The sequence below is a fragment of the Chinchilla lanigera genome, unplaced genomic scaffold, assembly GCF_000276665.1.
Source record: "Chinchilla lanigera isolate Chin_1 unplaced genomic scaffold, ChiLan1.0 scaffold00041, whole genome shotgun sequence".
Taxonomy (NCBI): Eukaryota; Metazoa; Chordata; class Mammalia; order Rodentia; family Chinchillidae; genus Chinchilla; species Chinchilla lanigera.
The window spans coordinates 924,757-939,735 of record NW_004955442.1 but is presented as its reverse complement, the minus strand read 5'-3'; the positions used below and the strand labels follow the sequence as shown (position 1 = coordinate 939,735).

The 14,979-nt window shown below is 43.6% G+C and overlaps 1 protein-coding gene across 2 annotated transcripts in view; it reads right to left on the bottom strand.

The window, feature by feature from the left end:
* LOC102028686 (nodal modulator 1) overlaps nucleotides 1-13,063 on the bottom strand; it is a 53,046-nt gene extending 39,983 nt beyond the window's left edge. For both annotated transcript variants that reach the window (XM_005391083.2, XM_013517953.1), the window contains exons 1-6: nucleotides 12,775-13,063; nucleotides 9,157-9,246; nucleotides 7,574-7,619; nucleotides 4,291-4,391; nucleotides 3,326-3,432; nucleotides 454-526 (exon numbers count right to left, since the gene is read on the bottom strand). In XM_005391083.2, the coding sequence (XP_005391140.1) occupies nucleotides 454-526; nucleotides 3,326-3,432; nucleotides 4,291-4,391; nucleotides 7,574-7,619; nucleotides 9,157-9,246; nucleotides 12,775-12,939 (582 nt within the window). In that variant the 5' untranslated portion in view covers nucleotides 12,940-13,063. The remainder of the gene's footprint in view (nucleotides 1-453; nucleotides 527-3,325; nucleotides 3,433-4,290; nucleotides 4,392-7,573; nucleotides 7,620-9,156; nucleotides 9,247-12,774) is intronic.
* Between the last annotated feature and the right edge of the window lie 1,916 nt (nucleotides 13,064-14,979).

Below are 14,979 nucleotides of genomic sequence, written 5' to 3'. Positions count from 1 at the left end.
TAACGGGCATTTAGGCTGTTGACAATGTTTTGCTATTACAAACAAAACTGCAATAAACATTCTTATACTTTCTGCTTGGGTACACGTACAACAATTTCTAGAATGTTTAAGTATATTTATAGGTTTCTGTTTCCGACTGGAAAAAGAAAAACAAATCTATTTCATCAGGTGCTTTTGCTGTTGATTTAGCTCAAAATAGCCATAGTTAATAATAGAGCTACTTCACAGCAGGAAGATGACACTGTCACCTAAACTGAAACCAATACCAGAAGCATCTGCTACAGCAGCAGAGTTTTACCTCATAAACCCAAGATCAGCAGCACCACTGTTTGTTTCTTTACTGACATCTGGAAAAACCATAAACTTCTTCCACATCCTAAATTGAAAGTCCTTGCATCTGTTCCCAAGCTAGCGCACCGCTGGCAGAGCTATGCTCATAGCTGAAATGCTCACCTCTTTTAAGGCCCAGGTCGGATGAGTTGCAAGGATTTCATAATCTCCAGGAAGCACTTTAAAAAACGCAAACCTAAGAGATATAAAATGTCACTTAATGTCCTCAAAACAACCTGAGTATTTCTAATTTCATGACTAATACTGGCAGCATGAGAACAGAACATCTGAACAAGGGAGTGGGGGAGGAGGACAGGAAAAAAGGAAAAAGCCAAAAAAATGAGAGAAGGAAAAACTAGAAACAGAGCTTTTTGTAGGTGGGGAGGGCGAAAGGGGCTGAAGGAGAGTAGAGGAATGAGAAAAAAGAAAAGAAACAAGTTAAATCATGTACAGGTACAAATTCTCTGTGATGAATGTGATCATTATATATACCTAAAATGTACCAATAAAGTCTGATTGGAAAAAGAAAAAAAAATAAAAATTAAACAGCCAATGTTTAGGAAACCTTTAAAAAGAGAGAGAGAAAATATAACATCTGAATTATCCCCAACTTCCCACCAGCTGAATGAGCATAAACGAAACTTGGTTCTTCACTGAACAAAACCACAACAAAAGGCGCTTGCTGAGTATGTATTGTACATAAGGAAGGGTGTTCCATGTGCTGGAAGGAAGGATAAAGGCTCCCATTTCTCTTAATCTCCAGGACTTTTAGCATTAAACCATCAGTGCAGTTTGGTGAGGGTCAGTCACAGAATAACCATACAGGTTCAACAAGTACAACTAGGCAAGGAAGCTGGGAAGATGGTGTGTGCCTGTACTTCCAGCACTTGGGAGCTGAGACAGGAGGATCACTGCAAGTTCAAGGCCACTTCAGACTACATACTGAGTTCAAGGCCAGCCTGACCCACATGGTGAGACTTGTCTCCAAACACCAAAAAAAAAAGTAGGCAAGGAGAGGGGGAAGGGAACAGAAGTTCTATTCCAAAGGAATAGAAGTACAAAGGGTATAAAGAAGAGACACAGGGGCTGGGGATTTAGCTCAGCAGCACAGCGCCTGCCTGGCAAGCGCAAGGTCATGAGTTTGATTTCCAGTACCAGAAAAAAAAGAAGAGACACATCCATATCTCCTGGGGTAGATGCTCACACCAGACGACGCTAATGATATAGGCATAGTAAATACAGACAAGCTTTGAGTCCTACACAAAAAAGGTTTGATCTGTTATCTGAAACACACATAAGCCATTTTGAGCTCTTATGCAAAACAGTGTGATGAAACCAGTAGCTAATAAAAACAACTCTAGCAGCTATAGGCAAACTAAGACCTCAAGGAGCTGAACTCAGGCTGTAAATGCTACCGCAGGGATTCTGACACATTTAACCCTTTAAATTGGTAAGGCACCCGACAACTGGAGGACTCATTCTACTGAAATGAACTATAAACAGCATTCACTTTATTATATGGTAGTATTGTATCATATCAAATGTTGCTTATAACTAGATAAGGCTTGGACATCACTTTGTTACCATAAAACTGAAATTGCCTTTGGACTTCTCTGCTTAATTTCCGTTGTATCCCAGTGTTGCAAGTTACTATCATTGTTTTAGTTGGTGCAGGTGAAAGGGGCTTAGAAAGTCTAAGTCACTTTTCCTGATAAGATCAACAATCTACAGGTTGACCATCCCTAATCTGAAATCTCCCAAAAATTATGCCCTAAGTGGAAAATTCCACACCTTGAAACTGTTTCGTGTACCAAATTATTAAGTTTATCTTTGGCCTATATATACAAGGTATGTATGAAACAAAAATGAATTTCATGCTTAGACCTGGGTCCTATCCCCAAGACAGCTCCTTATGTATATGCAAATACTCCAAAATCTGAAAAATCCCATAGTCCAAGACAGTTCTCTTCCCAAGTATTCTTGTTAAGGGACACTCAACCTGAACTAGCCTAGGGAAAAAAAAAATTGCAGCTCCACTTCCTTCTACAGAACAGGACTGAAGAGGCTCCAATCAAACAGAAATAAAGATTATTTCAAAATGAAATAATTTCAACAATAATAATTTTTAAATTGGATGACTTCCTAACAAACTCATTATAAACTTTCATTTAAATGGTGCAGTGTAGCAAAGTAGTTAGTAACAATTTGAACACTTTCAAAATGATCAGTTTAAACTATTCTGATAGTCAGCTTGGCACATCTGGTAACTATTAAACTCAACTACATAGATCCATTAAATAAGTGCTTCAAATTCCAATCAGCAAGGTTAATTAAGTAATCATTTTGATATAATGGTGATAAAATGATGTCTTTAAATCATAACTAAGCTGAACTATATATATATATTTTTTTTGTTTTGTTTTGTTTTGGTTTTTCTCCGGTACCGGGAACCGAACTCATGACCTTGCGCTTGCCAGGCAGGCGCTTTTGCCGCTGAGCTAAATCCCCAGCCCCCTAAGCTGAACTATATTGAGCAAACATTTATTATGCATAGACTCCATGCCAGGTGCTTTGAAATAATGTTGTTAATTCAATCTTCCCAGTAACCTTAGGAGGCAGATTCCACAATTATCACTGACAAAAGAGGAAACTCGAGGTATAGAGGAATTAAGTAACTTGTTTCGTGTCAAGAACTAGGAAATGGAGAAGCCAGGCTCAAACATGGGCTACCAAGCTCCTGCACCAGCTCCAACTGCTAAACGAAGGCCTACTAAGCGCCAGACCCTTAAGGGGTATGAACTGACACTTCATCATCCCATCAGGCTGGATGAGTCAAATGACTTCCATGGCAAAGATGAGGAGTGGGAGGCTCTGAGGAATACAAACTTGTAAAAGTCAGGAAGTCAAATAAGCATCTGAACCAGGTCTCCTAAGTCCCCAACCCCCATCACAGCTCAGCTCCAGCTGCAAGGCTGGGGGCCAAGACGTCACTCACTTTCCACCAGGTTGTGTGACAGTAGACTGAATCTTCGCCTCGGTCCCTGTGTTTCTCAGCGACACCTGAACTCCCGCGGGACCCAGGGGCTGTCCTTTGCTGAGCACCTGTGTGAAGAAGGAGGTTAGGACTGCCAGGCAGCAAAGCTCACTCTTTGCAAGATGCCTGGGACTTTCTTTGGCCAAGGACCCCTTTAAAAAGGCATCACAAACCATGGGCGCCCCTTCTCAGGGAGCGCTGGGGAAGGAACAGTAACAGAAAAACAACACCTTGTTTCACTGAATTTAAGATGCCATCCGTTAAAGATGCACCATTATTTTATAAAACACTGCAAAAGAATACCTGAGACCACCATCTCTAATAAGAATCCCCCACATAAAGTGGGGATCGAGGCCCTCACTCTTAACATAAAAGTAACAGAGAAGCGACTCCACCACGCAGACCATGACGGCAAGGAAATCTGCAGATCTCAAGCCTGGACGCCGAACAGACAGTGGAAAACAAAGCTCTCCACTGAGAGTCTGAGGCAGACGGGCACTCACAGGTCAGCACTCTGGATTCACACGACCAAAGAGGTTGGAGACACCCAGAAAGTTTAGTTTTAACACTGAGACTATTCCCAGGGGCGGGGCAGAAGCAAAGGCACATCCTCTCTGCAAGAAGCGACCTCAGTTCACCCCCAGCTGTGGCAAAGGCCACAGTCCCGATTCCTATTCCGTATCACTACAAAAGGCCACTCCTGGCAGTTTTACTCTGGGGTGGGGGGTCACGGCAGCCTCAGTCTGACTCCTAAAAACATCCACTGCTCTACCCACAGCAGAAGGAAGAGGTCAGAGAGTCCCCGTTGAAGCCCATCTGTGGGGCCCTGCTGGGGCCCAGCTCAAACGCCCTGTTTTTCCAAAGGTGCAGAGAAGACAGTACACATTACAAAGCAAAGTGAAAAACAGCAAGTTGCAAAGCCAAACCTTTCCATTCACGGAGAACCCCGTGAACACAAAGTTGATGTCCCCGCCTTTCGTGCAGATGTCACTGACACCATCCACATACAGCTCCACGCTTGTTGGCTCTGAGGAATAAGGCAGCAAAGGGCAGAGAGAGCAGGGAACAAGACAGAGAGCAACTTTAGTTCTGGGACACAGAGAAGCTACATAAAACACATTTCATAGCTAGGCTCTTCTGTTTGTCAATTTTTGAACACTTTGTACATTCACGTAATTCAAAACCCACACACGGGGAAGTCTCCCTCCCACCCTTTCCCCAGTCGCCTGGTTCCTTGTCCCAGTGGAACAAATATATACAAAATAAGAGTTTAAAAGCAGTTTTTCAGCTAACTTAAATCTTGGGAGTCCCACAGAAAACTGAGTGAGCACCGAATAGTCTTATTTGCTGAATGTTCACATAGGCCAGGTGCAAAGCCTTAATCCTCACCACTATCTTAGAGACAATTTATTGAGAGGTAACCTGAGGCACAGAAAGACCCCCAGACTTGGCTCAGAACTAAGCAGCCCCACAGCCTCCAATGCCACAAGAACCAGGTAGAAAGAAGTGAGCAAGGCCAGGGAGGAACAGCAGCAAACTAAGGGGGATGGGGGAGCTTCTCAACTACTGTCACCTGCTGCCGCGTGGCTCTGTGCTGCCCAGCTTCCAGCTTCTCAGGAACACTGGAAATATGGATGATTTCTCAATAATAGCAATTAGTTCAATTGTTCTGAAGAGTTCTTCATAACAGGGGTTGGTTAAGGTCAAGTTTTTAAAGGTTAAGAAGAACATCAAGGGCCGGAGATATAGCTCAGCAGCACAAGTGCTTGTCTGGCAAGCGCAAGGTCCTGAGTTCAAGTCCCAGTACCAAATAAAAAAAAGAAGAATATCAAATAATAAGTAGAGGAAAAAACTGAAAAAGCCTTGAGAATTTCAGGTAAAGGGAAGAATTACACATCCATGCATAAGAACCCACACAAAGGGCAAGATTCAGAAAGGGAGGGCAAATGACTTGAACAAGCATCCTGCAAAGGAGGATGGCAAACAAAAACACCTGAAAAAGGTGCCCAATCTCACTGGTCAGCAGACAAGGGCAATCAAGACCACGATACAATATCATCACATCGAATAAATGAAAAGGCCACTCAAACAAAAAAGACTGACCACACTAAGTGCTGGCCAGGATGTGGAACAACTAGAATTCTTATACACTGATGGCAAAACATAAATTATTCTCTTTCAATGTATTTACTAAAGTCGGGCATGGTGGTTCACACCTGTAATCCCAGCACAAAGGAGACTGAGGCAGGAGGATCACTGTGAGTTCGAGGCCAGCCTCGGCTCAAAGTGAGTCCAAGGCCAACCTGAAGTGCAAAGTGAAACTCTGTCTCAAAAAGACCAAAAAAAAAAAAAAAAAAAAAAAAAAAAAAAAAAAAAAAAAAATACACACACACACACACACACACACACACACACATACAACTGAGCATGTGTAAATTCTATCACCCAGGGCTGGGCATGGTGGTACATGCCTGTAACCTCAGCACTTGGGAGGCTGAGGCAGGATGACTGCCATGAGTTCAAGGCCAGCCTGGACTACACAGTGAGACCTTGCCTCCAAAAAAAAAAATTTATCACTTAACAATTTCACTCTTGGCATATAATCAACAAAAACACGAACACCCACAAACCAAAAGGTATGTACAAAAACATTCAGCAAAGCAGGATCTTTAGTAGCTAAAATTGGGAAGCAAGCCAAATGTCCATCGGCAATAGAACAGATACACTGTTATATTCACCCATCAGAATTCTGACAGCAAAGAGAATGAACTAGAACCACACAGAATACATTTAATATAGATAAATCCTTTGAACAACATTAAGAGAAAGAAACCAGATACAAAATGTACCCTACATGATTTCATTTATATAAAGTTCAAAACAAACACATGGACAACTTTAGAAGGCCAGGGCAGTGGTCACCTGTAGGTGGGGCAGGGCCAGTCATGAGTAGTGGGATGGGGTGCTGCTGAGGTGCTGGAAAAGTTCTATCCCATTATCTAGGTGGCAGCTACTTGAGTGTGCCCACTTTTTAAAAATTCACCAGGGAAGGGAGAGAGGGAGCGAGGGAGGAAGGGAGGAGAAAATCATTAAATTCATTATACTTTTCTGTTCAGTACACTTTTCCAAAAGTATGTTATAACTCAATAAAAATTTTAATCAAAAGAAAAAGCACCAGCAAGAGGAAAGAGGCTGCCAACAAAACACATACAGGTCACCAATGTGTGACCCCTGCTTCTACCATTACTTGGGGTGGATTCCCCTTCACCTTTCTCATACCTTTTGGGTACCTCTGCCTATAAGCTAAGAAAGAGCTGCTCTCCTGGCCAAATGAGCTGGCAGTGAGGGAGGTTTGCTTCACCTTCAAGACAGTGAGAATCTAACACAAGCAAGCCTCAGTCCTTCCCCAGGCTGTAGACAGGGGGGACACTGCACCCAAACAACAAGTCTCTCTTCTTCTAAACAACAAGCCAGCCATATCCAAATGGAACCCTCTCCTCTGATCTCAGGTCCACTCCCAACTCTCCAATACTGCTGAAGGCAACTGTAGCAGAGAGCTGGAAGCTTCTCTTTGTATGTGTTCCTAGCTGTTTTTGAGCTCAGCACTTGCAAATTGCACACCAGCCACTTGAAACAACTAACGTTGGCCCACTGTTCCTCCAAGAACCTGAGAAGCAGAGACTATAATGACTGTGACGCCATAATGAGCAGTCACAGGTGGCACAGAAAGTAACTTGCCCACAGTCAACACAGAGCTAGGGAGGCCCAAGGATACTCTGGTCCCTTAAGAGTCAAAATTTGGATTTTAAAATCAAACCTCAAAATGTTTAAACATTCAGTTAACTTAAAAATAAAAATAAAACTGAGGGTGCTAAAAAAGAGCCAGTCTCAGACAGAAACAAAGTCCCCATTCAGTGTCTGTACTGTCCGACTGTCATGCAATGAATGACACTGAAGGCAGAGCTTTCTAAAAGGGATACAGTACAGGCAGAGAGGTCTATTTTAAGAAAGATGAAAGGCAGCTTTAAGGTTGATCTATAGTAAATTCAAGCTGAACTGACAAAGGGGAAAAAAATAACAAAATAGCTCTCTAGCACACCAGCAATGGATTTTAATATTTTAAGAGTCTCTGTACTCTGGCAAACTAAACTAATATCCAGCACATAATGTGATCCTGACAGGGTATGTCTGCTTATTCAGCTCACTTACCAAAACTCCACCCCAGGGGAGGCTCGATCTTTAGAATAAAATCTCCCTAAAAGAAAAAGAGAAGAAATTAAAGGTATGAGAACTGATGACTAGTTTAATATTCGTTAGTGCTATCATTTAAATTAAAATCATTCTGCCTAAAATGAAATTCTAAGCATCAGCAGTATAAATGGTGACAGTTCTAGATTCCCTTCAGAGTCTATGAACCGGAGCTAACACCCAAAGATTCCCTCCAGCAATCAGATGCCATGCTGAAGCCCATTTTTGAGTTCTAAAACACTACATTCAGCCACTCATCTTTTGACACCAAATGCACACTATTAACCAAGTCCTCTATTAACTTCTTACATGCCTAAGGTTGTAAGGGTCAACACGCATCCTCAAGAACTAAAATCATTCCTTAAAGTGGGTTTAACCAACAAGGTCAACAAGGTCAACCCTAGTTTCCTGAGATTGATATTAATAATTTTTTAAAAAAGAGCAATGATAGATTTCAAGACCTAAGTAGTCCACCTTTAAATACATTGTGCATAAAGACATAAGCTCAAGAATATTTACTGCTGTACTGTTAATAATAATAATTTAAAAATTGGGAAAAGTCTGTATGTCCATCAGTTGAAAAGTGGCTAAATAAATTACAGACTGGGTTTGATTCTGACATTCAGTGTAGCCCTAAAAAAGCAGCAACACAGATCTATACATACTGATGTTAAAAGCAAGGGAAAAAAAACAAATTTCCCTAGAGCAATATTATCATTACCATGGGAGAAAAATCAAACTGCAGAATAATTCCTATTGTTAGATTCCATTTATATTTTAAAAAATCAAAGTCAAAACTCTATGTTATTTTTGCTATTTCATGCGAATCTGTATTTCCACATAAAAAGTTGAACTTTAAGGATGAAATCGCGTAAGTAGAAGTGTGCAAGGATCCACATCTCTGTGCACACGCATTGTGTGTTTACACACACATACATGCACATGTACTTGCAGATATCTGCCTCACTCTAAGTGGACAGAAACCAACCTATTAGGATGCAAATCACAGCTTTTATCAGATTGTCACTGTAGAGGGAGGAGGTAGGGGCAAAGCGTACAAATTTGTTTCATGTAACTCTAAAGACCTTGAGGTTTTTTTCCCACAAAGCTCATAAATTCACATATTGCTTGTATAATTTTTTTAACAGTATTTTAGGCTTTTGGCAGAGTTCTATTAAAGCAGAGTTTCTCAATCCTGGCACTACTGGCATTTGAGCTGTCCAAAGTAACACTACAGGATGTTTAGCACATTCCTGGCCTCTACTGAGTAGCACTTCTCCACAGCTGTGATAATCACAATGTCTCCAGACACTGCCAAATGTCCTTGGAGACATGGAGAGCGAGGGTATTTAATCAAATCAATTTATAAGTTGTCTCCCTTGGAATCTGGCTAACACTGCAATAATCCACAAATCATTTACAAGACAAATGAGTATTTATTTGCTCATGTGGAAAAGGCCTCTTTCCTGGCTGGGGAAGGGGCAAACTAATTATTTCTCATCATAAAAGACTAGTGGTAAAGACTTACCTTCCCTTCCTCTTACCTTATCATACAAAGGGATCATAAAGTACCCATTGTTAGGGGCACAGTCTGTCTGGTATTTCAAAGTCCCGTGCTTAGTATACAACTTTATCTAAAAAGGAAAAAAACAGAGGTCATAGTATCGCCTTTGATAATTAACTACATACATTATGCCTGAATACATTCAGTCTATACACATTTGCTGAGGACCTACTACAGACAAGTTATTAACACTGGGCATCAGGGACAAAGACAAACAAGACAAAGTCACCACCAAAAAAACGTGATTCAATGTTTTAAAGGGCTGGGGTACAACTCTGTGGGACAGTGTTGCCCAGCATGCCTGGGCTGGAGCCATATCATGGAAATGAAAGAAAAAGAAATGATCTAAAGCCTACCCCAAGTCTTGTTTTCAATACTTATCTGCTTATTTTAGTGACTATCTCTATGTTGTTCATAAAAGTTTCTGAGCCTAAAACAAATTTACAAATTTTTATGTTAGCAAGGTGCTCAATAAAAAGCAGAGTATACTCACTTCGGCAGCACATATAATAAAAAGCATGAAGTATTCCTAGGGGTCACCTCAGTTTCTCAACTACAAAGTCTGGGATAAGGGTCGGGGATCTGCATTTTTAGTCTCAGACCTAGAAATTCAATTTTCTCTTTACTGTCCTTCTCAGAACAAAAACAAATTGTAAAAGACATGCAATATACACTAATATATTAATATACATTCTCTCCCCAAGGATGCTCTAAAACTCTTTGAGTCCTGAACATCAGCAGAAGAAACTGTTCACCCAACAAGAAACATGACCTGTATCGGGGATCCCACACCTCAAGTGACACTGAACAAATCATTTCACCATCAGAGGTTCATTTTCTTCATGGGTAAAAAGGTAACCACTCTCATGATGGTTGAAGATTCACATCAATGTATATTAAGCACCTTGCACAAGGTACATACTCAAAAAAAGCAGTTCTTATTACTATTTAATATCTCTCTGAAGAAAAAGGCAACACGATGTAATCAGCAAGGCACAGATCAAGCTCTAGAAAAATTCTCTGACCTTGCTGTATGGCTCAACCAGTCAGTAAGCCTCAGTTTCTACATCTGTAAAGGAACACAATTGGGTCTGATGACTTCTAAGAATCTGACCTCTAAAATGTGAACGAATGCTGTAACCAAGATGTGAAATGACAAAGTCCACTTTTACCAGCTAAGACAATGCACTAAGCAACAACTCATGAGTTGCACACATGAGAAAGGAATAGTGTGAAGAAACAGATAGGCTGAAAGCTCTCTATGGGTAGCAACCACCACAGCTTACACTTACACAGGGCCTGGGACAGTCCTCTTTTGGCAGTACTTCTTCAGATGAGTACATGTAAATATGCAGGGGTTGCAATTCACAAGCCTCAAGTGCTTGAGACGCACTGTCAACAGACATTCTTCTCCAGGGTTTCACAGCACTACGCATCTCACGCCTAGTGCTGCAGGCCCAAGATCAACTCATTTTCCAGAGAGATTCAGAATCTAGTTTTTAATGTGAGGTCCAATTGTTAAACTATCAGTAACCAATGTGATTTTTCCTTTTAACAATACAATCTATTATCAAAGAACAGAACATCTCTGGGTGTAGTGACACATGTACGTAATCCCAAGACTCTGGAAAGCTGAGTCAGGAGGATCACAAGTTTGAGCCTAGCCTGGGTAACTTACCAACTTAATGAGGACCTGTCTTAAAGTAAAAAATAAAAAAGCACTGGGGATGTACCTCAGTGCGAAGGCCCTGGGGTCAATTCCCAGTACCCCAAAATAAAATAAAATAAATAAAATAATGCCAATTCCCTAAGGGATTTTTGTCCAATCTGTTCAATACAATGCTATATCCCCACCTGCAACAAGGCCTCAGTACATGCAAGAATTCAATAAATAGTTGCTGACTGAATGAAAACGATGCAAAAACACCCCAAACAGAAGAAGGCTGGAGAGACTTGAAGGTAGTTGTACTGGAACATAGAAAACACCATCAACAAACGACTGAAATATCCTGTTTACATATTTCTTTTACAAAGTACAGATCGGACACAGGATAGCAACATATGTCAAGGTTACATTTCTGAAACGTATGATTTCATAATCAAAAATTACAAAAGAATGAGCATCTCCAACCATGTGGGAAAGCAACCTGGTGTTCAAGAAGCACATTTCATAATGGGCCACAAAACCTGCTGTCTCCTCTCCAAGTTACTATTAGTTCTGTGCTTGCAGATGCCTCTATCTGCCTTTCCCTTTCTCTCAGGGCCCCAGGAAACTATACACTGCAAAAAGCTTTTCACCGCAGACTCTGAAATGTCCCATGCTTGGAAGTCCAGGAGGTGGCTTGGGCACCCAGCAATGCCCCAGCAGCTCCAGGGAGCCTTTAAGGGTAAAAAGGAGAGAAGGGTAGCAGACACGGGTGCCCTGAAGACGGTAAATCCTTTTTAGAAAACCAAAAATGTGGGTTCTGCTGCTTCTCCCCCATCCTTTAAGTACAAAACCTGGGAGTTGGAGCAAGGCCAAGTTAAAACTATCCTGGGGTGTTGAATCAACTCCCTATCCTTCCTCAATCATAGGCAACTTGCTCTGCAGAACACTAAGGTTCAATCCTTCATTACCATTCAGGCAGCTTTTGAGGTTGTCCTTCCCGGTCTTTTCTCTTCGGCATTTCCCTTGCCTTTTCTTTTCTCTCAAATCATCTCCCAGGCACACACTGTCTACCTTTTCCATTTCCCATCCCTTCCACTGCCCCATCAGTCCCCTTGGCAAAACCAGGCCCAGCCCTCCCTCCACTCCCCTCCCACCTACTTTGGCAAGTGTCCTTCACCCCTACTTCCAACCCTCCCCTTTCCTCTTCTCAAAAGTTTTCTGGGTCATAATCTCATGAACTAATAATCATTTAACAAAGCTGTACAAGTTAATTTTCTTAAAAGTCTATACAAATCTCTAGTGTAATTCCAAAAACTACCTATTAAGGCAATCAGGGCAGCTGGCAACTCTCCATTTGCAGAGGAAAAGGAGTGTGTGTCAGGGACAGCAGGGTGCAGATTCCAGCCCCAGAGATTCCAATACTAATCCACTGAGTCAAGATCTATGGAACGGGAATCTATGCTCTTTAAAAGCACCCAAGGGGGGTTGAAGGAGTAATGGATTAGCACATTGGGACAGAGGCAGGGGGTCCTGGGCTGTAGAGCTTCGCAAATAACATCTGCTATCTCCAGGTTCTGGGATATAATTTGCGCGATGTAAGTTTCAGGGGGCCTAGTTCTGCGGGATCTGGGGTCTAGATTTCCACGAAAGGGGGTCTGGGTTCTACGGTGTTTGGGTCTGTATCTGGACAGCCGCAGCTTGGGTTTTGAGAGTTGGGGGTCCACGTCCCCTGTCGTGGCTGGCCCCACGGCACGAGCCCCCTCGAGCGCGTCGCAGGAGGGCGGCAGAGCCCGCGCGGGGCACAGCGTGAGCAGAGAGAAGGTCTCCGACAGCGTGGGGCTGGCGGACAGCCGCGCGGTGTCTGAAGCGAGGCCACCGCGGCCCAGAGAGGCCGTGCGACTGGCGCGGAGTCACATCGCGAGGCGGGCCGGGCCGGGGGTGGACGCTCACCTCGATGAGCGAGTAGTTGATCTCCACGTCCGACTTCACGAAGCCTCCGCACCCCACCACGATATCCTCGGAGCCGCGCGCTGGCCCCGCGCCGCTCAGCAGCAGCACCGCAGCAGCGAAGACCCCCACGGGGCCCAGTGGCCCCGCACTCCGGCCTGCCCGCATGACCCGGCCTTCCTGGCCCGACCCTCCGCAGGCCGCCCGATCCCACCCCTCACACCACACGCTGCCGACTCCTTCCCTCTCTTTGCCGGGTGACAGCCCAGGCCCCGCCTACTCCAACCCCGCCGCGCGCAGGCGTGCTACGTCCCGAAGTCCAGTTCCCCCAGGAAGAGATACGGCGCATGCTCAATGAGGATACAAGACCACTTGTGCCCCCTGGAGGCCTGGAGGACTCTACGCACCAACCCCACCCCACCCTCCCACACCACCCCCCCACACCACCACCCCCCACCACTCCCCGCCCCCGGCAGCTGTAGGGCAAGGTGCGCATGTACCCACACAAACTCAAAAGCTAAATGCTGCTTTAGACTAAAAATCACAACTAAAAAGAACGATAGATTTTGTTAATCAAAGTGTTCATATTGTAAAATGGGAAGAAACAGAAGTCCGCCACGTTCATGATTGTGGCCCCGTGATCAATGTGTCATTCTCTTGAAGACCCTGTGAAGATTTTGCCCGCTATGCATCCCAGCTCAAAATACCACGAGACTCTCAACTCGTGTCATACAGAGAAATGCTTATATAGTGTACTATCGTAGCTTGGGGGTAGTTTGGGGTTTTACAAGGAGAACAATATAAGACACGACACATTTTATAAGATTATTTATAATAGTCACCCAAAGAATCATATTCAAGAGAGTGCAGGAAATCTGTCCACACACTAAAGATTAAAGACTCCAGCTGAGGGCCTGGATGCCACAACAACATCCTGCATGAGTCCAGCTGGAGGTCTAGAGCCCATGACAATATCTCATGCAGGCCTGTTTTGCAGATCTGCACTGGAAAGAGCCGAAGGTCAGTGATGGAAGCTAGAAAGTCTGTGCCAGCAGGATGAAGGATCTGTGCTAGCAGGCTGAGGGATGTGCACTGGAGCCAGTAAGCAATGCTCAAAGTGAAGACCAGAGCTCCCCCAAAGTGAACCAAAGCCATTCTCAGCGACAAGTCCCAGGCTCCTTGGATGATGAGAACAGCTGAGTTCATCAGGAAAGCCAGCATGACAAGCCTTTCTAAGAGAACCAACAGCTCCTTACAGCTTCAAACAGCACCCAACAGCTTCTACCAGCTCCCAACAGCCTTACTTCTTCCTCTCCAGTTCTAACTCTTATGTTGCCCGCAGCAGCCCTCAGGGGGGCCTCCAACACCCAGCACCATGATGGTTCAATTCAGCTGGGTGTTACAAGTAGACCACCAGTTCTCAATCCACCACATGTACTCACTGGAGCTGGTTATTTATGACCATAATCGAAACACGACTTTTGCCCTTCTTAAGACAAGCCTTTGGTTTGTCTTAGAACTTCATCAGGGGGTGAAAAACGTGATAATCCATGGCGGTCTATATAATGTATGTAAATTACAGGGGGAGGGAGAGAATCAGCAGAGACCACCAGGCTTGTGTCTGGGTGCAGGCAGGCAGAAAGCGCAATGAGACCGTCTACCCTGAGCAAAGAAAAGTATGTACCTTTTATAGGGATGGAGAGAAGAAGGCAGGGGACATTAGGCAGGAAGATCCCAATAAACATCTGTCACTGAAGTTCTCTGGTAGTCTTTCACCTCAGTGGGCAAAGTCCTTGAAGTGTCCAGTGTAAATTTTTGGGTATCGCCAGATGTCCTCAGTACTTGCAAAATTCCTTGTCCTATCTTATCTCCTCCAAAACATCCTGTGCTTGCTGAGGACAGCCTCAGGTGCTGAGTTGAGTTCCCTGCAAAGGGTAGTACTTCTGCTGGCAAACTGGCTGGGGGCTGGGAGGATCAAGTCTGCTTGGTTTGATCCTCTGTAATAACTTCTCATTTTATGGAATGGGAAGCAGAGACCAGAGAGGGGAAAAGAACTCATCTAGAACTCTTTATACATAGCCATAGGCTGTTCTATGACCTAGAAAGTAGACAAACCCTGGTTCTTTGTGAGTCTCCTCTTCCAAAAGACATGGGCAGGAGGACAGCTGAAGGAGACCAGGAATCCACATTAGGCTGGGGAGACTCAAA